This window comes from Cimex lectularius, unplaced genomic scaffold (genome assembly GCF_000648675.2).
Source record: "Cimex lectularius strain Harlan isolate CLEC.00 unplaced genomic scaffold, Clec_2.1 scaffold186, whole genome shotgun sequence".
Lineage (NCBI taxonomy): Eukaryota > Metazoa > Arthropoda > Insecta > Hemiptera > Cimicidae > Cimex > Cimex lectularius.
The window spans coordinates 456,927-484,030 of record NW_019392979.1 but is presented as its reverse complement, the minus strand read 5'-3'; the positions used below and the strand labels follow the sequence as shown (position 1 = coordinate 484,030).

Genomic DNA, 27,104 nt, shown 5'->3' with positions numbered 1-27,104 from the left:
CCTACACTGGTGTAAAGCGGGTCCAGGCAGCCTCATCATCACTTCCGAGGCCGATAATGCATCAGAAAACAGACTCGTACCGAATGCAGGTGAGATTTTCTATTTTCTATAATGGAGACAATTTCAACGTCCAGATCGGTCTGGGTAGTTTGCTTTATTTTATATTGATCTCCCAGTGGACACGCCTCGCCGAGGGGGATTTTTATGCCGCTATAACGGCCGTCTGACGTGTGTTTTTGTTTTAGGGATAACTAAAAATTATTATGGAAAACTGGCTAAAAATCGTTTTTCTCTTCGTTGGATTTCACTTGAAACTAGCCAACTCTCTCCCCGAAGTGATAAGGATTGGTGAGAATTGTTCTTTTATTTATTTTTACTGTTTGCTCTTCCTAAAGCACCTACTTTAAAATTAATGTACCATTTAAATTGTATAAACTAGTTGCAGCCTTGGTCAAATTTATCTAGACACACCTTGTGCTATTTTCTTCAAATATATTAAATCGATTATTACTAATGATTCTTCCTTGCCAAAAATAATACATCAATTCAGTTTTATAGAAAATTTTAAATTTTTCCGTCTTATGCCGACTATTTTAACACAATTCCCCATAAAAACTCAAAGAATAATAAAAATGTTCTTATATTATTTTTAAATTTCCGGCAACAATTGCTCATCAAATTTGGTCAAATAAATATATAACAGTGCACCGGTAATAAACAGTAATACGCAATGTTTGTTGGAAAAATTAGTTCAAATTAGGACAAATGTAAATTTTAAAATTATATACAGTTTATCATTTAGATATAATGGTTTATGTTTTTAAAACATAATAAGGGTTTTCTTGCATGTCCAGTCGAGTAGTTAATGAAAAAGGGTTGGTTTTAATAATTTAGTTGCGCTCAGCAAAACTCGTCAATCTCAATGTTTTCTCTTAAACAAATTTAAACTGTCACACACTCACTTATCAATTAGCGTTAAAGAGTTTTTGCCGAACATTTGTACTTAATGTTTATTTTATTTCCGAGTTAAGACTAAATGGAAAAAAACCAGAATGCATTCATATTCAACTATCAAATTTATTTCTCTAAATGTAATTGTAATATAAGAAATATCGTTGTAAATAGATAAATTAAAACCAAACAATATCGCAATAATTTTTAAGAAAAGTTATTATGTCTTATTTTTTGTTTTATGATTTTTTTGTAAGCTAATAATATTTATAGATTGAAAGAGATGCTATTAGATACTGCACAAAAAAGTTCGTTACATTTCACTCAGTCACTAATTTTGTTTTTATTCATATAAATGAATAACAAAAAAATACAATTTTCCTACGGAGGGAAAATCTTCCTTTCACTTTCTCTCACTCTTATGAAAATCAATGGCAGCATTCCTTGCCAAATAATGCGGAAACCGTGGAATTTGTTACGGTGGATCCTCTACCGCCGGCCTTTTCATAGGTTTATTTGTGTTTTAAATTTTAAAACCTCGTGTGCGTTTTTGTACGGAAAAGTAATTTGCGCCCACAGCGTTCCGCAGAATAATTAAACGACGAATAAATTTGTGGTGTATTAATTAACTGTTACTAACCAAATCGACAATAAAATTGTTATGAAAAAAGAGACGTAACGAACTGCTTAATGAAGCACTCTCAATTCAAATTTGAATGTATTTTGGTTTTCTCATAACAAACCATAATTTTAAATGAACGTAATATTCCTTTATTAACATTATCAAACCCACACCTTAAATAAACAACGCGCACAAATTGGAGGATTATAATACTGAATGATTTTCTATTCAGGTGAAAGTTTTTCAAATTAAACAAACGCAAACATAGATGCGAAATAAAAATAAAAATATTTACTGGACAATATTGTGGATTTATTTAAAATAATTGGAATTTTCCTTAAATTATATTCCATATATGGGATTTTTGAAGAAAAAACACCAACAAATTAGGTTTTTTTTTTTAAATAGCGTAGCCAATTTTAATTTATTTTCATGAACTGCAGCATATTTTCTGCGGGACTAAGGTCTAATTTGGCAGATTGCATCGAAACCATAAAATGGATTACGCTTTAGGTTACGCTTATTTGATAACACGCGTACTCACATACATACGCACACACACACACACACACACACACACACACACACACACACACAGTGATGAAATACGAAATGACAACAACCGTAAAGAAATTTAGGCTCCAGATCATTGCTCAAATAACCAGGCTGCGCAATTGGCTATCTATTGAGTTGTACGGAAATTAATGCATATTTTCGTGTTTTCTTTCTACCTCTCTATGTATTACAATAAACTGTTTACGCTTGATGGAATATTCTTTTGAACGAATGTCAACACTTTTTAATACTCTTCCAAACAGAAATGTTTGTTTATCTCAGTTGGTAATAATTCAGTCTTTACTAAGATGTCACGAAATATTTATAAATGGGCTTTATAGAAAAACATCGGCTCCCCAGAGGATCGTATAACCTAGTAGTTGAAATACTCTCGTAAAAAAGATAAATACTAAGATCGCAACGCGTGATTTTCGCGTTATTTCGTTTTACGAGTTTAAACTACGTCGGAACGGTGCCCAAACGAACAGAAATATTAACGAAGTCTGGGGCGATGACAGTGAGAGCATCGTTCAGAGAGGGTTTACAGAATGACTTTAGCCTTGAAGACAAAGAATGTCGTGGAAGGATTGATTTCTCCTTAGAATAGAGTAGAAGAAAATTCCAGAACGACCGTTCGAAAACTTGAAGAGATTCTTTCAATTAGCGAATCGACCGTCGCTGACCACCTTAAGGCAATTTGAAAGGTAAAAAAGATCGAAAGTCAAGTTCCCCATGCATTAAACGACTGTCACAAATCATTGTTATGAAGTTCGTGCAACACTTCTTTGCCGAAACAGAAACGAACCTTTTCTGGATAGAATTGTCTCTTGTGATGAAAAGTGGATTCTCTACGATAACAGGAGACGTACTGGACAGTGGTGGTGACTCATTGGAGGGCTTCATTTGGGCTGATTTGTTGCAGCTTCTTGAACCTTGGAGAAATAATCAATGCCAACCAAAATGTATTGCTCTCAAGTTGAAGCAATGCTCCAGAAATTGGCATTAATGAAGCCATCTTTGGTCGATCTTAAAAGGCCGATTCTGTTTCACGGCGTAGAAGAGAACCATTTTTTCAGACAACTTGTACAACATAAAAATTTATTGATCAAAAGTCGTTAGAAAATGCGTTTCCAGAATTTGTTAATAATCAAGACTAAAAACTTAGTTCGGAGGGTTACCATCACGTTGCGAAAAGTGTGTGGGGACTAATGAAAGATATTTTAATTGATAAAAAATGTTTAAAATCATTAATCTTTGTTTTTATTGTTTAACCATAAACCTGTATTATATTCCGGACGGCTTCCATGACTGTGACTTGGACGCCGTAAATGTAAGTGTCGGTCAAAAAATGAAAATAAGTAAGGAAAGCCACATACCAATAACCCCACTCTTAAACGCTGGTTATCATCTTCAATTAATCGAACAATTAAGAAGAAAGCTTATCTGAAACCAGATCCAATACATCTCCTTTTCGTGAATATTGGTACCCATGAAATGGCAGTTGCGCTGGAGAAAATAGCAACCAAAGGCAGTAGCATAGAAATAAGCTATCACCATTTTCTTATGACGTACCTACAAAAATGGACGCAGATCACACATGGTAAAGTGAGCGGAGAACTGAAACATGTCCTTAAAGGAAAGTTAACAAAAAATGGGGACCGCAGTAGCCGAGTGGTTAAAGCGTCCGACTCTCGACTAGAAGATCCCGCGCTCGTGGGCTCGATTACCACCGTTTCCTCTGGATTTTTCTGATGAAAGTAGACGCGACACTCAACAATGGAAAGCCCGTCGGGATCGAGTCTCAGAACCCTATGCTCCATTCCCCCCTTCGAAAATGGTTTTCTTCGATGGAAGAACACCGGCACACCGCGGGCTCAATTCAACCAGGTTTGTCGCGGGCTCCGAAAATGGAACCAGGAAGGGCTACAATAAGCAACTGCAATGCGAATGGGGAACTCCTTCAGTTTTTGGTATCCATAAGCAATAAAAAAAAGTATTCTTCCTGACTATAGCTGATTCGCTTCGTTTGGACCATACCTGAAGCACTTATAACGCAAATCTAACTGGACCTATAAGTATCTAACTGGACCTATAAGTATAAGTGCAAAATAAAATCTAGCCCGGCGTGTTCATGTGATCAAGGTTCGGACCAGACAGCTAATCAGTACTGTTCGAATGTGGCAGCATCCTACCACCGAGACACCAACGTTTGCAACCTAAACTCATAAGCAAGATAAAGTGGGAGGAGAACTGGAACATGTCTTTAAAGGGAAAGTTAATAAAAGAATGGGAACTGTAATGGTTAAGGCGTCATATTCTTCACTAGTAGAAGGTATATGCATATATATGCATCCTCGGTATATTCGTCACTCCTTTGGCCAGAAAATTTCCTACGATTCGAAGATTCATATCGGGAATATTTAAATTCTTAGGTAACTAGTCCCGATTGTTGAAGGAATTAAGTGAATATTTTATGCATTTTAATATGTACGTATATCTTACTCTTAATTGGCTGGTTGAATGGTTACCACGGTTGGAATAATTTATTTGCATATGAATTGTACGCATGGGATTATAGGGCTTTCTTAACAGTAGAATTTAATTTTTAGTTTAAAGTATAACGTATATTATTCTTTATTTGTATTATTTTTCTATTATTTAAAAAGTGTGTTTTCTTTGTTGCTGTAAATCTTATGTAATACAAAAGAAAGTGCGAGTCTACTCAATAGACGAATTTAATGTTAGTTGAAAAACTTGTTATAATGTGTAACTTCATTTTTGTAGTATTGCGCATGTAATTTTTATTTACATTATTCGTATAGTACTTTAAAAAAATTTATTTTTCTATGTTGTAATTCTTCGGAAACACAAAAGAAATGTGGGAGTCAAGTGTGGTTAAAGTTCATGCCTAAGTGTTAAAAATTGTAAATATTGTATTGGATGGGAAAAAATAATAAAACCCTATTATTATTATCACATTGACATCCCATTTCCATTAATTTCATAGGAGACAGATTGAGATGTAATTTTAATTTTGTGGATTTGCAATGTTTCCGTTTTGTAATATTTGGCCTAACTCAATTTCTTTTCCAATTATTTGACCCGGTTGAGGTAACGGCTCCACTAGATAATCATATTGAATATCTCCAGGGGCGGTAAATCAGATTTTCTTGTTTCTTTGTGGAACCGCTGATATTTCAAATTAGCATAGATATTTAGGTTTCTTATTATTCTTTGTTTAATGTAAATTAAAATTATATATGTTTGAAATAGAACACGACCTATGAACGATGCTCAGGTTAGTTTTTCATTTTATTATTTTTTTACGATGGCGTTTATATAGGATATATAAATTTTCGGGGTGCCGATGAAAAAAAGCCCATTTGTAAGTATATGGGGTTCGAATGCAGGGGCGCTGGATTCGAACCCGGGACCTTTACCTTACAGAGATGAGAGCCATGTCAACGCTTAAACCGTTGCGGCCAAGTGCTCATGTTAAGAACGTACCTATGGTGGGACGGTCGAAGTTTAATTAACGTAATTCTCATTCATTTTACACCCTTATTTGGCACGAATTCTGTGAATCTCTTCCATTAAATTACCATATTATGCGTGCCCACCACCATAGGGAAAATTATACCACTTGAAGCAGAATTTTTATTTTTTTCCTTCAATTTAGGTTCTATAGCGGATTCCAATTAAGTCCTCATCCAGACCCGACTTTCATTTATGGCAAAAACAACCATTTTCAGTAACAACAATTTATTTACCGAGTAGAAACTTCAAAATTGGAGATTTTATTTTATCAAGAGGCATTAATTGTCAAGTCGAAACATTGTTTTATAATCATTATATTTCGTGGTCCGATTGGCCAAATAAGTTTTTTCTATTAATTAATCTTTTTGAAGTATTGGTTGAAATGGTTTTTCGAATCCCGCTCGTGAACTGACTGTTTCATTTCAGCCAATACCTTACATAAAGATTAATGAATTGAAAGATGGTTTTATAACCTTTTTTTAAAATCCCTGGCTCGTCATACTTTAAAAAATGCCCTTAGTCTATGTAACTGTGAATATTGCAAAAAGATAAAATATTTTCTTCTAAATGTATATTTGTATGAAAGTCCACCAATTTTCAGGGTTGAGATGTAAATGTTCAAATCCTTTGGGGGTGACTGTGGCCTCAACGGTTCGTCACGGCCGGCGACTCATCACTGTAAGAGCCACAGAATATTTACAAGTGGACTTTTTTTTAAACACCAGAACTCTGGGTGTTGAAAAGACTACTGCTATATCGAGCCTCCTTCAAAAAATTTCTTATTATCTTTTATTTTACTCTGCATATTACAAAAAAATCAATTCTTAACTTCCCAATGTAAATGCTTGAAAGCCAACGAATTTTCAGCATATATGATAAACAAACAAGTGAGTAGGCACGCGCGTGCATATATACAATATTAGTGCTTGCGCCTGAACATTTAAAATCTCATCGTTTTTCAACGTGAAGGCATTTGGACTTAGCGTACAGACTAAAAAATAAATAAATAAACTAACAAAAGAATGTGTTTTTTCTTTACGTGCGCGGACACATGTTTGCTTTCACTACAAATATTATTTTTAACCTTTAATATTATTATTGACAACCTTTAACCTATTATTATAATCTCTTTTCTCTCTCTCTCTCTCTCTCTCTCTCTCTCTCTCTCTCTCNAGATGCGGTCTGGTGTGGTGTAGGTTTCAGAAAAACATTTTCTTTATCGTGCCAACGTTTCGATCTTTATTGAGATCATCTTCAGGGCCTGGGATTTACAAACATTGTAATTCGAGTTAGCGTTTGTATTATCACTTGCATTTTATTCTTTTTAAAATATGAATACCCAGTTTACTATTTTTGAAATACATACATTTGAAATAAACTCAGCAGGGTCTGTAAGCTATTCCCTTTTTCTAAATAAAATATCTGTTTCTTTCTTTCTCTCTCCCTTCTCTCTCTCTCTCTCTCTCTCTCCCTCTCTCTCTCTCTTTCTCTCATTCTCGCTATTGATCGACCGATCTTCTTAAGAACCTGAATCTACAAACCTTTTTTATGACAAGATTTTATGTAATAGGATTGGCATTTCATTTAGTTGTTTGATTTTTGTAATGTAGATTAATTAGAATGTGTCTGGGCTTTCTTTCTGGTTTCTTTTGCTTACCAACCCACCCTCTTTCAACCCTCACTCTGTTCCCCCGATTCGAGATCATTAGCACGATTCTGCGTTCGTATTGAAGATTCCGACCTGAACAAGTTGTAAAGTTTATTCCGAACTTGTAACCAAGGCCAGGTCTCACGAATTTCAATTAGAGACGATCGATGAATTATCCTCTGTACGAGATTAAATTCCTTAACAGAGTAGGTTTAAAGAGACAGGACGAAGGTTGGGCCGGGATACGAGTCCGCCTCACGCCAGTTCCTTTTACGTGAAGAATCCATCAACGGGCCCATTACCGGCAGACCTTCTTCTGACTCCTGGACTAATAGTTCACCCTGGGAGAAAATGAACTAATTTCGAGAACTTCTAACCAAAGTGAAGTGTGGGTAACGAGTTACACCGGGCCAACACAACTTTACTTTAGAATTATTATAGTTGAAACGAGGTTAATGGGGAATGAAGTTGATGTAACGAAGAAGCACAATAAGATTTTGTAGCATTATGTACTTCATAATTCAAGTACAAAAATGTTGAATTTATACAATTAACAATATGATCCAATAAATTATATAAGAAATATGACAAAATATTTTATTATGCACTTGTTTTAAATACTATGCATATATCCATCCCATCGTAACATAACAATAAATTGGACAGGCAATTAAGAGACAAAATTTTCCAAAGTCCTAAGTTAAAATATATAAATGCATCGCTGATATAATCAACATTATAATTACAGAATAATTAAACAATCAGAAATATGGTAAATTAGAAAGGCACATCAATTCACTGGATGTATTAGTTATAATAGATCTGGTGGTATTTTTCTCAATTTTTAATTTCAATGCACTTGAAATCAACAACAACAAAAGTTTAAATTGTTAATAAATGTACATATACATAAATCTATTAAATTATTAACAACTCCAACTCCTAATTAAGGAAAAATTCCTCGTAGGTCGAAGAAGGAACTGACTGTTTTCCGTTACAAATTGCCTACACCCTGATCGTTTTGTTTTCCATATGAATACAAATGTATTGTTCTTAATGAATACAAAATAAAAATAATAAACGAAAGAAACAAAAGAAGTACATGGTTTTATTAGTAGTGGTTTTAAGAATGTTAAAATTGGTGCATTATTATAGTTGAAACGACTTAACAGTGAATGAAGAAACATTATTAAGCTAGTAATTCAATTAAAATATTCTCGAATTTAAAAAATCAGCATTTATGTACGTACGTTGTTCGTCACTACTTAGGAAATGTGGCCATAGGTGTTTCAGTCGACTGGGGGGATTATTTAGGATGGTAATAGTACTGAGCTGACGGACCAAGGCATTGGGATGTGCGGAAAGAGATAGATGGAATTTTTTGTAATATGTTTACGCCACTTCTGGAACAAAGGGAACATTAAGGTCTGTGTGTGGGGTGAGGTGTGCTACATAAAAAGGAGGGTGAACAATTTTTCTTAGGACTTTTGATTGGTATTTTTGGAAGCGTTGGAAGTTGGAATGCTTGTTTACCCCCAGTACAATACCATAGTCAACTAGGGTTGAAAATCAGGTGCATATTAATCTTTTGTACTTAAGCATGAATCGTCAGTCGAATAGTGGTGATAACAGTTTGTAACGATTGTCAGTTAGTTTCGTTATAGTCTTGTGTGCAAATTCCAAGTAAGTCGTTTGTCAGTTGACGTCGTAAGTAATGTACGTTTTCGACTTAGTTCGGAGGAGTGTAATTCCGTTAACGTAAGAAGGTAGTTGTGTAATACGTCTGAGTGTGAAGTTAATGTATTGGCTTTTCGTTGCATTTATTTTATTTCCCCTCTTTGTGGACCTAACGTCCAGGATCTGAAAATGGTTTTGAAGATTTCTGTATGAGGTGACTGGAGCTTTATGATGGGAAAGGATTGCTGTGACATTATTGATAGAAATATTGTAGAAAGAGGGTATCGATGCCCTGCCTATCTCTGAAGTAACTGTCAGGTAGGATTTTAGAATTAGGTACTAGATACTGGGATGCTCTTCAGCTTCCACAGGAAGCCCAGGAGCCAAAAACTATCGAAGGCTAGAGGAATGTAAAAGAACTGCTCGTGCTCAAGTGAGAATAAACGGCGTCCACAACGCATGTCTATTGATGGACTGTAAAGTGTAGGGACCTAAATCCAAAATGGGACTAGGAATAGTTTCTTGGGATTCAATGATACAGGTATATTAATAGGAGTTTATCTAGAAGTTTACTCATTTCAGGGAGAAAACTTATAGGTCGGTAAGATGAAAGAAGACAGACAGGTTTTGTTGGTCTATGGAAAAGAATTATTGGAAAAAAAAGAAAAATTAGTGGAAAATTTCCAAATGGGAGAAAAATATGTTTTTCGCAGGGCGGAAATAAAGATGTAAGGAAAAGAAAGCTTCTCTTGGTTTATAGCGAAGGATTGGACACGTAATAAAATCAAATCGAGGACTTAAAAAATGTGGCAGAAAAGAATGCTGTCTTTTAAAATATCTCTTAGTGTTAAATGTCTAACCCACATCTATAACAACATAAAACTGAAATATTTTATAGATAAGTTATTAGTTAATAACATGAAATGTGCTGAACTTATATTTTATTATTTTCCAAACGAACAAAACTGAAGCTGGAAATCAAGTTCATGAATTATTTGAAGCTTAAGCAAAATGACTACGCCAATTGCAATATTTTTAGATGTATTGTTTTGACAGTTTTCTTCACATGAAACTCTCATGCCGAATAATAATACAGTGAAAAACTGCTGCATTCACTGGAAATTTGAAGAAGAAGCTACGAGTCAAAGAAACAAAGGTCAAAACGCAAAGGCGGAATCACTCATTGACAATATTTATTTGTTTCGTTCATGAAACCAATACACAATAATTAAAAATAAAAATCTTTAAGGATTCTAGGAATAAATATCAGTTATGTCTGCATGGCTAATTTTTATTTTTGAGTTGCTATCAAACAAATAAATAAAACTTTCTTGATTTGTATTTGTTTTTCATTTCTTAGTAATACCATGAGAACAATGCATATCTGATTGAGGTATTAAAATTTTGTGGTTTTTGTTGGATTTTTCTATAAAAATAAAAGCACACAAAACCATTCTTAACCAGTGGAGACCACGGTCTATCAACTCGATTGGGCGATTTACATGAAACTCGAGGGCCGCGCTAACTGCCCATTAGCATGCCCCACTTCGCTAATTCATTATTCAGCTATTAATTTACCAAACGGGATGCATTTAGGCTTTTGATGTCAATTCCTTACTGATGATGCCAGTTTTCGAAGGTATTCACGCGTTGGTGCGCGTTCAAGCAAACTATGTTTTTGGAGTGTTGATGTAATAGATTTCACGGATTGAACTGTATCCGAGGCCCGATGGAATTTTGCCAAGAGAGAGCAGCAGGAGGATGCGAGGAAGATTTTGCCAATTGGACATTTTATCAAAACAATCGTACCAGATATCTGTTTATCCATATGCATTCATGCGTATGTCATTTGTACGATTTAAATAACTAATTGCCTCCGGTTAAATCGCTAAATCGTTAAGCCGGTTGGGAGAAAATCAAGACAAGCCTCTGGTAGAAACATTTTTCTGTACAAGCTAATTTAAAAAACAATCGAGATTTTTTAAAGTACACATGCGATTTGAGGTTTAAACTTTAAAGATAGCACTGCTTTCCATTTTTATCTAAATTGCCTGATCTCCATGTAGTTATGTGAAAGAAATGAACGTTTTTCAGACACTTTTTCCAGAATGATAATTTACGTTCCAACTTGTACGAACATGCAAATTTTTTATATTTTACATAAATGGTTTTGAGATCAAACCTCGTGGATTTAAATTTTTTACAGAGATTCTTTCGTGTGATCCCAATATTTTTGTTTAAAAAAACGTTTATTATTTATTGTTAAAAATATTTATTATTACACATGTTTTGAACTGATATGGGGTCACCTTCTGGGCCCGTCTACACTCGAGAACTTTGATATTAATTAACGCCACTTTCAAGAAGAAGGTACATCTATCCATTTCTCCATTTGACGATTTAAAGATTTAAAATACTAAAAATTAAAGAACGAGCAAAATTTTTAATTTCTATTAAAATTTAAATACTACTTCATTGAAACTTCCAATTGACAATGATAGAGTGCGTTAAAGATGAAAGTTCTTTGTAACTGTAAAAGTTGTCAAATTTCCAATGAACTTGGATAAAATATTTAATCCACTAAATTTCTCCCGATTTTAAATTTAAAACGAGCGACTTGAGAGTAAGGGGAATCCCTAGAAAAATGAAAAATAAAATGTTTTTATATTATTTGAGCGTCTACACAATCGAACTTATTACAAATTAATCTTTATATAAGATATTGGTTGAAATACAAAAGCCAGTGTCACGAGCGGGATTCGAACCCACGACCTTAGGCTAAATACGCCGCTGCTCTACCACTTGAGCTATCGTGACATCGATGAGGGATGACGAGATTGGTGAATCTCAAATTTGAATCAAAACTTTTTTTGGTGATTCTACACTCCAAAATATCGGACACGAATCCGCCAAGTCTTGGGAATAGGCCCTGGTTTGGCAAAAAAAAAATTTTGAACGTTGAAATTTTCTTAGTTTTTTGTTAAAGCTATTAAAGTTTAACAATAACCAAAAAAGTTCTAAAACCCAAATCAAGTAAACATATTAAATTCCAGATGCCTTGCTTTTTAAATACACCTCGATACATCCCAATATCCTTACTGGAGAGAGAGGTCATTTGAAAAAGATAAGTGGTAAAATTGGATTTCTTCATGTCAGGAATAACTCTGGATATTTTTTAAAATGTAAAAAACATACATACGTTACATATGCATAATCACATTATTTATTGTTATTATTTAGCTCGATGATACAAACCAAGCCACGAAGCAATTTTTTCCTGAAATGGCTTCTCCTTCACTGGGTTGTTGGCTCTTAGATTTGACTTTATGAGAACCCACACCTTTTCAACATACCCTATGCATTCCAGTTTCATGATTTTTAGCTTTAGGGTCTTATGGTTTGCTGACAGTTACAGATTTGTACATTCACCGCCTGCCAGACACTAAGAGTACTGAATATGCCTTTCCTTGGTGCGTTAAGTGATTTTGTTAAAGCAACAACATATTTGTTATTCACCGGAATTATTTAATATCTCGTTGATTAAATTTCATCCAAAAAAGGTTTATCATAATATTGATTAATTAAAATGCAAAATGTATTAAATTATGTAGATATTTGAAGATGGAAATCTTTTAACTATTAAATTTATAATTTATATCATTTAAATGGTAAAAAGCTGTTTTTGTGTATAAATAGTACTAAATAAATAAAAAAATAAATAGTAGGTGTGTAAAAATTATAACTCAATGACATGATAATTCACATGAACACTTTCATCCTTAAACAAATCTCCAAAACTGCCTTAATCGGATCATTGAATACCAATCGTGGTCCGTCCAGCATCGCTCCAAGCGAGGATCGAACGATCTGAGAAAATCAGTTTTGCATAAAGCCCGCGAGCGGAAATTTATTCAGTTAATTAGCATTAAAAGTTCAGGGCGTTAAATTCAAAACGCTCCACTTAATGACCCAGGGCACATTGATTTCCATTTCGAATCGGCCACGTTCGCGAATGTTTGTCATATTAAATTTACAATTTTTTATTTAAACGAATTGGACGCCCTATGAAACACAAATTGGTGATTTTACATTTAACGGTGATTGAGTTTCAGATTAAAGAGTCTCCTCACAAATTAAATGTTAGTCGTTTTATTATTATATTTTTTTGCCACTTTGTTATATTGAAATTTAATATAATTTCAATGTAATGTTACTCTTGTTTTATGTTTGCTTTATTTACATGTTATGTTGTATTAAACCAACTTCCTTTGTATGCCTAATTGGCAATAACAGAGTAATAATAAATAAATAAAAATATGGGGAAAGCCAGGTTAGACAAATAAGTTTAACGGTGATTAGATTGTTTCAAAATTCTGAATTTCTTTCAGTCCCTTGACATTTTTACTATAAATTGAAATAATTTGAGTAAAACAAGAAACAATAAAACAAATGGGTTTTGATAAATAACATCCTTCCGTGAAAATAAGTTTCTTTGGAAGGTGCTGGTCATTCAATTAGAAAGATATTATATTCGACAGTAAAGTAACGTATTCAATTAAATGAAATTTCTCTTTTTATATTCTGTTTGCACCTCTCTACATATTAAACTTCATTGTTCTTTTTCACCGATTCCTCTTATAATTTCCTAAATTGACAGACCTTCAACGAAGTATTAAAAAAAACATTTCTAATGTAAGCCCAACAAAATAGGCCATATGGAACTTGAAATCTAATGATGCATACGGGTTTGATTTGGATTGACAGAATGTCACAGCGGAAAACTTTATTTTTCCCATTAATTTAATTATTTATTTAACCTCCAACGTTGCCTCAGGGCAACCAAATTTAGCAAAATTGCTAATCCCATGAGTTTAGGGCGGGTGCAGTGTTTTTCGTCTTCAATGTTTCATTCTGTTTATTGGTAAAACTGATTTTTTTTACTTCAATCTAAAATGTATATCTTGGAATCTTTTATCCCCTACAGACTCTTCATCCCATCACTACATCTTGTATCAATTGTTACATGTGCCAAACAAAAAAAATTTCATATCTAGTTTGTATTTAACCCTTTTATTGTCCAAAGTTACTTCAGAGCAATACTATCTAAACTCCGTATCTCCAAACTTACGGGATTACCTGCTAACCTTTTAACGAAATTGCTGTTTGTCTTCCTATAAGGCAAGATTGAGCCAAAAGAGTTAAGTCCGCCAAAAATAAAATTCTAATGTTGTCAATAATTAATAATGTCAAAGATTTGTTTGAATTTGACAACTTCTAAGATAAAAAGTTACAATAAATAATAAATTGATTTTTTTAAAATTTCAATATCAGGCGATATTATACTGTTCCCTTTTTTACGCCCAGAGAAAAAGTTATATGAATGGATACTGAGGAAGGATATTCTTCATTTTAAATCATCTTTCTTAGAAAGAGAAGCAAACGAGTTTAACATTCAAGAGCTCTAAAGATCAAGTAAGATTATGAATTATAATTTAGAACCCTTTGCAAAGAGGTTTTTCATAATTCGGTACACAATTTTTTTTAATTTTCAGGTTCTAAAAAATATGGGTTATTATTTTTCTTCTGTAAAACAAAATTCTTATCTAGTACATTACAGAACTGGGATAAACAATAGATATTTGAACAAATATCTTAAGGTTTGGTCGTTTCCTATCGTTTATACCATTCTTTCCATATATATTGTTAAGGAAACTGTGAATCTACAGGTTCAAATCACAGCAGACTACGAGGAAATCTAAAAAAACCTAAAATATAACTGTAATGAGAGTAATTTGTTCAATGATTTTACTATATTTTTAACTGATAAGAACAGATCAATTTTACATGATCGAAAATCGAAATAAGTATCTCTGATCCGTGAGAAAATCAACATGATTTCCGTTTGATCGGCGTTAAAAATTGTTTTGGCAAGAGAAAAACGTGTCCTGAATGTAGAATCGTCTTTCTCCATGGGAAAAAAAACTTTCGAACAATTCCCGGCAAAACAAATTTGCCCTCGAGTGCCTCTGGCGTTTCACAGGTGATTCTTGAATGTTTGGATGATTGAGTGTTTTCAGTAGGTGTGATTCGGGCATTTTTTTTAAAATGTCCTTTCGTCTCCTTTGTTCAAAAGAGGGCTGGTTTTACAACTGACTGTACCCACTGGGCATTGAGTTGGCCGTTTTAAAAATTGACATTTTCATTGTACTATCTTACCCGCACCGAAGTGGTTATTGTGGGAAGATCTCTAACTTCACAGAGTACTTAGAAGACATAATCGAAAGCATGGCCATTCGCCCCCACATCGATGAGAGATTCTCGCCAATGCAAGATAATGCCAGGCCCCATACAGCACGTATTGTGGATGACTAGCACCATGAATGAGGTTGAAATCGAGTGCTTGGTGTGGCCTGCTCGAACCCCAGATTTGAACACAATCGAATACATTTGGACCAACTTAAGCGATGAGTACGACGACGAAGCCCACTCCTAACATCCTAGAAGAATAGGAAACGGCAGTTCTTGATGAATTGGGAAAGAATCCCTCAGGAATTTTTAAACTTTATACATATAAAACAGTTCCTAGACTGACTGACAGACCAAACCGGTGGATCTAAAGGGCTGAAATTTCGACAATGCATTCCTATATGACATGGATAGACGCTAAAAAAGGATTTTTTGAAATACCATCCCAAAGGGTTCATATGGACAACTTTTTACCAGACCGAAGTGAACTGAAGAATTATATTAGAAAGCCATACTAGCACTCTCTATAGCATTAGAAACGTACATTAAAACAGAGTCCCGGAGACCAAAGAGTGTGGACGAAGTCGCGGGTAAAAGTCAGTAAAAATATAGAAGGGGTGTTTGTTTAAATCCTAATCAGTTTTGTGTATACAATGAACACCCCCGTGAAAAATCAATCAATACTTCAATATTTTTTATGAGTAAAAATTATAAAACAAATCTTGAAAATACTGATAAATAATGTCAGTCTCAATCTTATTTTCGATTTGCCGAATTTGCTTTTTCTCTCGTTCCTCTGCTGATGGAAAAGGGGTAAACGGCAAAGCTTCTTGTTTTCAGGTTTCTTTAAAAGCTCTTTGACAACCGTACATGATTTGTTTCTCCCTTGAGGCCACGGAACCGTGAATAATGACTAAACCTATTTTCCATTTCAAAAGGCAGAAGGAGAAAAAACTGTTTTTCTTCCTTCCAATTAAACATTCTCTTCTTTTATCAAGTTTGCGTCAAACCCTCTTAACTGTAGATAATATCATTAAATTCAATAATATTGTCTATATTTAAAAAAAAATTAATAAATAAAACCTTGAAGCATTATTTATTTGCTTTAACATTTCAATTTATATATGTTAACATTATATAGAAATTGCTAAAATGGAAGGCTAAATCATTTTCTTTGATGTGCACAGCTCTTTTGCTTCTAAGTTATTTCATTTACTAATGCTTTTCACAAAATTAATCACTTCTTTGACTAACTTATATTGAACTATGAAATGAAAGCATAAAGTTTAATTAAGTGATATTGTAACAATCATTTCATTTTAGCATAATTATTTTTTTATTACAAGCACTTGTAAATTAATTCTAATGAAAGACATTTAGTTCTACTGGAGACAGTTAAAGGTATAATGATGCCCCCCTCGATGAAGAATTTAATTTTACAGTCAATTTTATAGCTAATTTCCTCATCTCTTAAAATTAAAAACGTTCTACTTGCAATTGCCAACTTTGTTTTTAAAAAATATTTTCAGCATATATTAAATTCTAAATCAAACAAATCCACATTTTTTATGACGCTTCGCAACAGCAAGGGTATCAACTCTCGGGATGTCGGTGTATTTGAAAAAAAAAAAAAAAAAAAAAAACTCATTTGTAGGTATGTTGAGTTTGAATTCAGGGCCGCTGGATTCGAACCCGGGAATGTTATACTGTTGTTTGATTGTATTTTGTTGTACGACCCACTAACCTTAACAGTCTGATAGTTGGAATGAATAATCAAGGAAGAAGTGGCCGAAAACTCCAAACCCGAGGAGAGATTAGGTTCAATGGATGTTATCTATGTGCACCGCATTATGCACTATACGAACACTTTGGGGGCAAGAAAACCAGCTGCCATTTTAACTCTTGCTGTTACAATAGCCTTGTTTCACTCCCAGTACCACAAATCCGTTTGGATGTAAAGGAACTATTCCTTAAATGTCCAAATTTTATGAACCACAAACGGAATCACAACACCGCAATGACATTTGCCCGTTTTCTACCACAAGGAAAGAACTTTCAGGAGTTGGACCTTACTGCTTTAAAATACAATAACGGATTTGTTGCCACGTGAGGGTAAAGTTCTGTTATACGGTCACTTATGTTTTACAGTCTCTTCGAAAGCTGTGGTTGTGTGTTCAGGACGCCTAGAAAAACTAGACCGCGCATTTTTGAAAACACTTGGTGGCACTTTGGCTAAAAACCCTTATGCTATGCTGAAGCACGGACTGCAGCTGAAACAACGCAAGACGAAAGTTTTAACTTGAATTTGGGTGTTGTTGATAGCGTACTGATGGATATGCGTAGATTTAACAAGGCTACAGTTGGAGCTTTCCATTCTTCAGAGGGAGAACCGCCTAGTCATCGACACATCGTTGTGTACTATCGCAAAACTGTCCTAAGTTAATTTTTGTTTTAAGCACTCATAGCGATCCCATGTTGTACCCACTGATCTATCCTTATGGTGAGTCATAAGAAAATGCATGACAGCATAAGAAAATAAAACCGTCGTGAATGACTAACAATAGTACAGTTCACTTGTTCCAGGATTCCGACAATAAAATGGTGCTATTGCACCAACAGACCACTAGTTTTCAAACAATCAGTCACCACAAAACAACTGACATCTTTTATTTACATAAATATGAGAGGTAATGGGCAGGGTTGTTAATTAATTTCCTCAACTCACCAAACAAATAAACAGCAGAATGAGTAAATTACTGATAACTGATTCATTACATAAGTTCAAATCTGCACACGATTGTACATACACACACACTGTTGTATGTGTCGTGAGAGTAGAGCCTATCACTTCTCGCAGTCCACCGGCAGTCTTTCCAGTATACTCGGTCGTCCTAAAAAGGACAATCAGGATCTTTAACGTCCGCACCTTGCCTGTTCGGCCTTATCGGACATTTTGATTCTGAAGATGAGAGCTGACGCACCTCCACATAGACAGAATGGTGTTACCGCCGCAGCATTGGTGTAGAGGCAGCTCAGCCCCGAAGGGCCAAGACAACCTCGCTCCCCGCTTGCCCATTCTGAGTGGTTGGGTCTGCATTAAGCATCAGACCGTATGCCGCGCGCAAAGGGTTACTTAAGCCGAAATACATCAGCCCGGTCTCCCGCGCACTCCCTAGATATAGATAAGGCCACTCTATCTCCCAGAGTATTGGGGCTTCCCCAGGGTAGAAACTACCGGATCCGCTCGGGCCGCGGTTTTGTTTATAGTGGAATTTCTAACCAACCCCTAGAGGAGTACCGCCTACGGTAAAAGCCTCCAATCGAGCTCAACCTACACCTACGTGCAAAGCATACTCGAATAGGAGCAACCGACTCACTACCCGTTCCCATCCGCCACTACTCACGCATTCGAGGGACTTTTCAGTATAATCATAGCGTCCTCAACGCTTATACGCTGCCGTCCGATCCGCCCTATCCCGTGAGGCCGGGTGTAAAGAGGTTGTCATACGCAAGTTTCGTGCGAAGGTCACAGGCAGAAGACAGCCTCTTCTCCAAGTTCCCGCCAGGGGCGTCACCACGTACCACTACGAATCCATTCCCAGTGTAACAGGGGCTGATTTTGGAATATTTCTGTACCCCGATTACTCATCGTCAACAAGACAAGAGGATCTTTAACGTCCGCACCTAGCCTATGCGGCCTTATCGGACGTTTTATTTCTGTTACCCCGTAGTACAGATGGTTATGCACCCTCCCCCGGCTATGCACACAGGATCTGTTTCCCTAACCCTCGTGTGCCTCTGATAAGGCACCCGCCGCTCATGCCGACCCGAAGCCGACGCGAGTACAGCTTGTGCTTTAGAGAGGTTGCCACGCTCTCTGGGCTACACCTTTATTTTGCGCCCGGACCCCCCCCCCTTGTAACCAAGAGTTGGGAGGGGGTCACAGGTTAGAATGAAGGAACCTAGATTGAGAAAGGGACGTGGATGAGGACACGAGGTGCACCTTTTCAGGGCCCCGAACCTTAAAAACATTGTACCACCCGTCGTTGCTATGGTACCATATTGAATGGGCCACAACTCCCAGGGTGGATGACAGTCCACCGGCAATTCCAGCTATGGTATTTTAGAAAAATTGCCAGCAGACCTCGAGGATCACCCACCCGATCAGACCTTAGTCTTATCTGTTAAACCGCTGAGGTTGGGCTGCAGGGGCTATCAACAGCTAGGTCATTTCAGCCCCCATAGTAATCACTCATGCTCTCATTCACTCTTAAATACCGGTTTTCATATTTGCATGCCATTCATTTAGTTAAGGTAGTGATCAATATTCCTCCATCAACCTTTATATCTACTGTATAACTAGCCTAATTAAGGGACAATGGAGTACCCAACATTCCGCCATCGGCCCTCACACTACACATTCACGGATCGGAACACACTACACGGATCACACTACACACAAGATCGGAACATAAAACTATTAATACTATATACAATAAAACAACTCTGTTTCCTCCAAAAATTGGAATAGAGAAACCAAATATCGCTTCCGTGCACAAGTACAATTTTCAAATCCCACGCGCTCTCTATATGGAGCCAAAGAATAGCACCCTAATAAGCCATAACTATTGCAGGTAATTTTTTCGTTTTTAAATCGGTGGAACCGTTTCGAAGTTGTCCCCATTTTGTTGTCCAAATTTCGAAAAATTTGTGGGTTTGCAAGACGAAAATTTAGAGATAAAATTGATTGATGTGTGGCAAACAACACCGTAAGAAAATAAGAACTGTAAATATAATATAAAACGTTTGATGTTTTCGGTCGATTTACTTTTTATTTTCCTCACTGACAGTCGCATAAAATCAATCGTTGTTTGTATAGACTAGAACAATCCAGTTTTCCAACAACGGTTGTCATAACTTTGAATTGAATGAAATTCAGTAAAGTTAGGAATTTTTGGACAACGAGAAGAAAAAAATGCCTTATCAACGTTTCAACAAAGGCAGAAAAACAAATTTTTATAAACTATGTAAATTGATGGTATTTTTTTCTCGGCTCCTATAACCAAATGGCAAGAATGCTCGGGCATGTTTATAATAATTTTTCAGTATCACAAAAAAAAGTTTCATTGAAATCGGTAATCCCACGTTCATAGCTACTTTATGTAAGGCAAATCAAGAAGATTCTACCACATAGCTAAATTTCGTAGCTTTTCAAATGATCCTTTGAAGTGAAACGGGAAAATTAAATTTCTTCCAGCCTCTATGGAAAGTTATTATTACTTAAAATTGTAATTTTACCCTTGTCTGGCTAAAGCTCTGCTAATAACTTGGTTCTACCTCAACTGTCAAACAATACACCTTCAAAGCGGTTGGGTCCAAAGTTTATATGACAAAATATAATAGGCAAAGTGGCCTTTTGTAAACATTACACCAATTAACTCATCACTGAGCTTAGTAGTAATTGTGAAATTAACATCTTAAAAACGGGTTACAATTGAAGTCAATCACCATATTTATTCATGCCATTAATAATTACTAGTAAAACATACTAATTTATGTTCCTAGTATGCATGCAATCGGGATGTTTCCTTCCATTATTGATTATTAATTAATATATAAATATTTATTTGACATTTTATATTTCCTAAGTTGTCATTATCTTACAGCATTGAAAAAATATTTGCAATATCTAAATTTATATTAAATATTACACATCATCAATATCCTGGTTTAACAATTGACTTTTTTCCAGGAGGTTTATTTCATCCTGCGGATGACAAACAAGAAATAGCATTTAAATATGCAGTTGAGCGCATAAATGCTGATAGGACGATTTTGCCTAGATCCCGCCTTTCTGCACAAATTGAGAAAATCTCTCCACAAGACAGTTTCCATGCTTCAAAAAGAGGTACTCTGGTATCCCCATTTCCAAAACCAAATATCTCATGTTAACATAATTTTACAGTTTGCCATTTGCTGCGGAGTGGGGTTGCCGCAATATTCGGCCCTCAGTCCTCGCAGACGGCGAGCCATGTTCAGTCTATCTGCGATACTATGGAGATCCCACACCTAGAAACGAGGTGGGACTACAGGTTGCGCAGGGAGAGCTGTTTGGTCAATCTTTACCCCCATCCAACCATTTTGTCCAAGGTGGGTGTGCAAACAAGTTTATTATTCAAGAATTTATTCTCGATTGTCTCCTTCCAGGCCTATGTTCAGCTTGTTGAAGCCTTCGGATGGAAATCCTTCACAATTATTTATGAAAGCAACGAAGGACTGGTGAGGCTGCAGGAATTACTAAAAGCCCATGGCCCTTCTGACTTTCCCATTGCCGTAAGGCAACTTCCTGAAGGAAATGATTACAGGTATACAATTTAATACTATCTTGCAAAAAAACGTGGTTAATTTCATTTTTACTTTTAGGCCATTACTAAAGCAAATAAAAAATTCAGCAGAATCTCATATAGTCCTAGATTGCTCCACAGATAAAATATATAATGTCTTAAAACAAGCTCAACAAATAGGAATGATGAGTGATTACCACAGCTATTTAATTACTTCACTTGTAAGTACTTTTGAAATTAAAATTTTTTTCTAATGCAAATATGATTAAAACAGTTCAAAAAATAGGTAAAAGCATGGTAATTAATTAAAACTGTCCTAATGTAAGAATATAATTAAACCAAATTGGAAAGTTCGTCTCAGACGTAAATTAGGCTGTATCAGAAGAAAGGGATTCAATTAACCACCCCATACACAGATGTTATAATTGCCATTATGCAGAACAGTTGGTTATTCTATTGTACTTAAGCCAAAAAGTTTTCTAAAAACTTGTAAAGTTTTCAAATATTATTTTGACAAAACAATGCAAAAAATAAAATAAAATAAAATAAACTTGAAGTACCTATAAGTGATCATTTAAGAAGCAAATATGTTTAAATCCCCTTTCTTAAAGAGATTTTTGACAAATTTATATATAAAAATTTAATTGATGTGCCTTTTCCAAATACATTTGTCACTGCTGATAGGAAAAATATTTTATATTTCAGGATTTACAAAGTGTAGATTTAGAAGAGTTCAAATACGGTGGCACTAACATTACTGCACTTCGGTTAGTTGACCCTACAAACGATGAAGTACAACGAATAGTTAAAGACTGGATAGCTTCGGAACAACGCCAAGGAAGGAAACTTGATATTAATACACCCGACCTCATCCCTGTAATTGACAGCTTAGAAATTCAATATTTCACCTGGAATAATATGCTCTGAAATTTCAGGCAGAGACAGCCTTGATGTACGATGCAGTTCATTTATTTGCAAAAGCCCTTCATGATCTTGACAGTAGTCAGAGGATTGATATTAAACCTCTGAGCTGTGATGCATTGGACACTTGGCCTCATGGCTACAGCTTAATAAATTATATGAAAATCGTAAATACAAAAATTTTAAACTTTTTTCGTTTTAAGCATTATTTTGTATCGAAAAATTCCAGGTTGAAATGCGAGGGCTGACTGGAGTTATCAAATTTGACAATCAAGGATTCCGATCCAATTTTGAATTAGATATTATAGAATTGACGAAAACAGGACTTCAGAAAATTGGTTCGTGGAACTCAACTGAGGGTATCAATTTTACGAGAACTTACAATGAAATGATCCACCAGATCGTGGAAAATCTGTCAAACAAAACAATGATAGTGACAACAATTTTGGTATGGTGATACTTGTAAAAAAGTTTCTTTTTTTAACAATTTTTTTTCCTCCAGAGTGCACCATATTGCATGAGAAAAGATTCAAGCGATAAACTAGTAGGCAATGCTCAGTACGAGGGCTACAGTGTCGACCTGATATACGAAATATCTAGAATACTTCATTTTAACTATCAAATCGTACTAGTTCCAGATGGTCGATATGGCTCGTTTAACAAAGAAACTCGAGAATGGGATGGAATGATCAGAGAACTTCTAGATCAGGTAAATCAAAACATTACATTTCAAAATATTAAACTTAAACATCAAATGTTTTCAGAGAGCAGATTTAGCAATAGCTGATTTGACAATTACTTATGAAAGAGAGCAAGCTGTAGATTTCACCATGCCATTTATGAATCTTGGTAAGTCTATTGTAAAAATTAGAATTGTTTTAATTGACTTTGATTGGCCAATGTTTAAACAAATTTTAATTCCAGGAATAAGCATTTTATACAGAAAACCAATTAAACAGCCTCCAAATTTGTTTTCATTCTTGTCCCCATTGTCATTGGATGTATGGATTTACATGGCAACAGCTTATCTTGGAGTTTCTGTTTTGCTTTTCATTTTAGCAAGGTAAAAATAACCATGTTTATTTAATATTGATTATTTATGCAAAAATATTCAAGAAAAACACTGAGGCTATTGATGAATAAATCAATTTAAAAAGTTATTTATAAAACATGTTTTTGAATTGGTAATTAAGTTTTAGGTGAATATTGGACTGATTTAGTCCAATTATGTTTTAGTACCACTATAAACTTATTGAGGAAAGATTTATATTTATCACTTGCAAAAAGTGGTACCTAAGAATATTTTGAATGACATTTATAACATTATAAATAATAAACTTGAAAGATATTTCTAAGAGTGATAGTTAAAAGAAAAGTTTCACTATTGCCAAACAAGATGGACATAAGCAAAAAAAAGTTAGAAGGAAGAGATTTTTATTGTTAACAGGTTTACACCTTATGAATGGCAGAATCCACATCCTTGCAATCCGAACCCAGACCATTTGGAAAATCAGTTTACACTCCTCAACTGCATGTGGTTTGCTATCGGTTCACTTATGCAGCAGGGATGTGACTTCCTCCCCAAGTAAGATATCAGCCGAACGTGGTACACCATGGCACCCGAGCCCTGTTGTCCATTAGTATGCTGAAAAATATTTACAAGTAGACTATAGTGCATGTCTGTGGACTGTGCAGATTCAGTCCTTATGAATGGGAATCTCCACATCCGTGTCACGATGACGAAGCCCTTGACAACCAGTTCTCCCTCCTCAACTCATTGTGGTTTACCATCGGGTCGCTCATGCAGCAAGGATCTGATATTGCTCCAAAGTGAGTTGTATTTTTAACAAATTGGAGTGAATAATAAGATAGAATTGTCAATTTAAATTTAACACTAAAATTTATAGAAACCTTGTTTTGATAGAACTCATTATTTTTGTCTTCTTGTACAAATTTTAATTTTATCTATCTTAAATAAAAGACTCAATAAAAGCTTTATTTGTTATGAAATATGATGAGCATGCCAAGCTGGTACCCCACAGTGAATAAACAAATGCACGACTCCAATTTTATGTTTTAAAATACAATATAACTCATTACGTTGATAAAAAATAATAATAATATTTCAACAACTGTTTTTACAGAGCAGTTTCGACTAGAATGGTGGCTGGTATGTGGTGGTTCTTCACGCTCATAATGATCTCATCTTATACAGCTAACTTGGCTGCATTCCTAACTGTTGAAAGGATGGATTCACCAATTGAAAGTGCTGAAGACTTGGCAAAACAGACAAAAATAAAATATGGCGCACTTGGCGGCGGTTCAACTGTCGCTTTTTTTCGGGTAAAAACGACTGGTTTTAGGCTTGGCTCAGTTCAACATTTTGCAAATTGTTTCAGGATTCCAACTTTTCCACTTATCAAAGGATGTGGTCTTTCATGGAATCAGCAAGGCCGATTGTTTTCACCAGTTCCAATTCAGATGGAGTGGACAGGGTGATAAAAGGCAAAGGGAATTATGCTTTTCTGATGGAATCGACAAGTATAGAATATGTTATCGAAAGAAACTGCGATTTGACACAGATTGGAGGTCTTCTTGACTCTAAAGGCTATGGGATTGCAATGCCACCAAGTAAGAATTTAAAAAATTAACTTTGACAGTTTTTGATGGTAATTTGATTGATTTTTCAGATTCACCATATAGGACAGCTATTAGTGGAGCTGTATTGAAGCTTCAAGAAGAAGGAAAACTTCATATGCTGAAGACTCGTTGGTGGAAGGAAAAACGTGGTGGAGGTGCTTGCAGGGTAAATATACACCTAAAAAGTTCTTTTCTTGTATACCTTTCAATTTTCAACTTGTATAACTTATAATTTTCAGGATGAAACTTTGAAAACAAGCAGTGCTGCAAATGAGCTGAGTCTGGCGAATGTTGGTGGTGTTTTTGTAGTGTTGATGGGCGGCATGGGCGTTGCCTGTGTTATAGCAGTGTGTGAATTCGTATGGAAGTCACGGAAAGTAGCTGTCGAAGAACGGGTGAGCAGTCCTCTTACTTGACCACTAACCCCCGACTTGGGCGACACCCCCAATTGAACCAATTTCAATGTTTCAAATAATAAATTTTTAATGATATTCAAATTTACATAATTGTTTGTTCTTGAAGTTTAATTTGTGCTCAAATTTTATGTCGATAAATGACAATATCAAATACTGTGAAAACTATACTACTTGTTAGTTTATTGTTTGGACTGGAACTGTTGTCTAGCTGGTGTATATTTGCAATTTTTATATATATCATTTTTTAAGTTATACTCATTTTTTATGAATGTTACCAATTTCAAAATTTAATTATAAAACCTGTTTTAAAATATTTTTATTTGTGAAATTTAATGGATAAGTGTATTGCGTCTTTCTGTTTGTGCTTACGGGGTATTAATTAGGAGGTGAGTGGTAATTTTTTTGATTATAATTAATAAAGAATATTTTTACATATTCTAGTCTCATAACCAATCAAAATAGTTGCTAATTCTAATTAAGAAGAAAACCATACAGAATTGTGGGTATTTAGATCATATCAACTATAACTGTCTGGTGGCGAGTTTTTACTTTTTTCTTATTTATCATTTTCCAGCTAACTTAAAAATAATTTGAAAAATGAGATGTTAAGGTCTTTAAGCTTATGAACATGTAGTTTGCTTGCCTATAATCTTCCCAGTAAGATCTGTAGGATTCAGCATCCGTTTTCTTCAATGGCTTATTTTTTTGCTTCAATCTATTGAAGGAAATCTACCCAAAGCAATTTACTATCTAGCAACTGAACGATATAAAGCCCAGAATGATAGGGCATAACCAAAGTAAAGTAACAAATATTCTTAAAGTAGAGTTTATAAATTTTAAATTTTATAGCCACACAATAAACAAATTGTTTCTAAATTTTTAAACTTCAATATATTTTTTTTCCAATTTTTATGGAGGCTAGTTGGTGACTGCTAAGTTTTTGTTTTGGTTTGCTGATTATATGTCTAAATAATCAAATATAAAATTTTGTTTTGCGCCAATCCAGACTTTATATACCAGTTTTCAATGCAATCAAATGTTTGCTTGGACAAATGGTCTTAAAATCTCCAACTAATGCTCTGTTTATGTTTGCTTGCCACCCTGTTCCAGACACCTTTGTGTTCTGAAACCCCATCAGACATTAAAGAGATAAAGTCATTTGGTGATTCGGGCCTGCAAGTGCAGACAGCAGACGCCATGTTGAAACATCAAAAAGTGAAGACCCCGACCTTCTTCCCTGAGGGGACATATCCCCAATTTGGATTTATTTCAAAATAAGGTCTCATAATAAATAAATCTTAGAACCACTTGTTATTTTGCAAACAAATTTGTTATTTAACAATTACGTGATTTATGAACGTTTATTGTAAAAATTGACTCTTCCAATATTTAACTGTTTTATTGTGAAATCTGTTAATAATAATTTTGATATTTTTCCTTATTATAAATAAGAAAATTATACTTAACATGTTTTGTACATTTTGTAAATAAGTAAACAATAAGGCTTCAAACATTATTTTGTTCTTATTCATTTAAAGGTTTTTATT

The 27,104-nt window shown here is 34.8% G+C and overlaps 1 protein-coding gene across 6 annotated transcripts; it reads left to right on the top strand.

The window, feature by feature from the left end:
* LOC106665244 (glutamate receptor ionotropic, kainate 2-like) lies at positions 1-26,945 on the top strand. 6 transcript variants are annotated; one of them, XR_002910793.1, is made up of 19 exons: positions 1-89; positions 246-348; positions 20,989-21,144; positions 21,202-21,386; positions 21,444-21,601; positions 21,660-21,801; positions 22,286-22,456; positions 22,516-22,668; positions 22,731-22,949; positions 23,004-23,210; positions 23,266-23,350; positions 23,426-23,564; positions 23,949-24,086; positions 24,197-24,331; positions 24,646-24,844; positions 24,901-25,132; positions 25,192-25,307; positions 25,381-25,943; positions 26,668-26,754. XR_002910793.1 is itself a non-coding variant. In XM_024229558.1 (19 exons), the coding sequence occupies exons 2-19, from the start codon at positions 264-266 to the stop codon at positions 26,833-26,835; spliced, it is 2,844 nt and encodes a 947-aa protein (XP_024085326.1). In that variant the 5' UTR covers positions 1-89; positions 246-263; the 3' UTR covers positions 26,836-26,945. The 6 variants fall into 6 exon arrangements, 3 of the variants coding, with proteins under 3 accessions (XP_024085326.1, XP_014247017.1, XP_014247018.1); XM_024229558.1 differs by having other exon boundaries at positions 25,381-25,536; positions 26,668-26,945; XR_002910794.1 differs by lacking the exon at positions 23,949-24,086.
* Positions 26,946-27,104: the final 159 nt, after the last annotated feature.

Bases quoted from the DNA above. Each gene is read 5' to 3' on its own strand.
- LOC106665244 (XM_024229558.1), top strand. From the start codon at position 264: ATGGAAAACTGGCTAAAAATCGTTTTTCTCTTCGTTGGATTTCACTTG. The intron at 23,351-23,425 runs GTAAGTCTATTG...TTTTAATTCCAG, and splicing joins CATGCCATTTATGAATCTTG to GAATAAGCATTTTATACAGA. The intron at 25,308-25,380 runs GTAAATATACAC...TATAATTTTCAG, and splicing joins GTGGTGGAGGTGCTTGCAGG to GATGAAACTTTGAAAACAAG.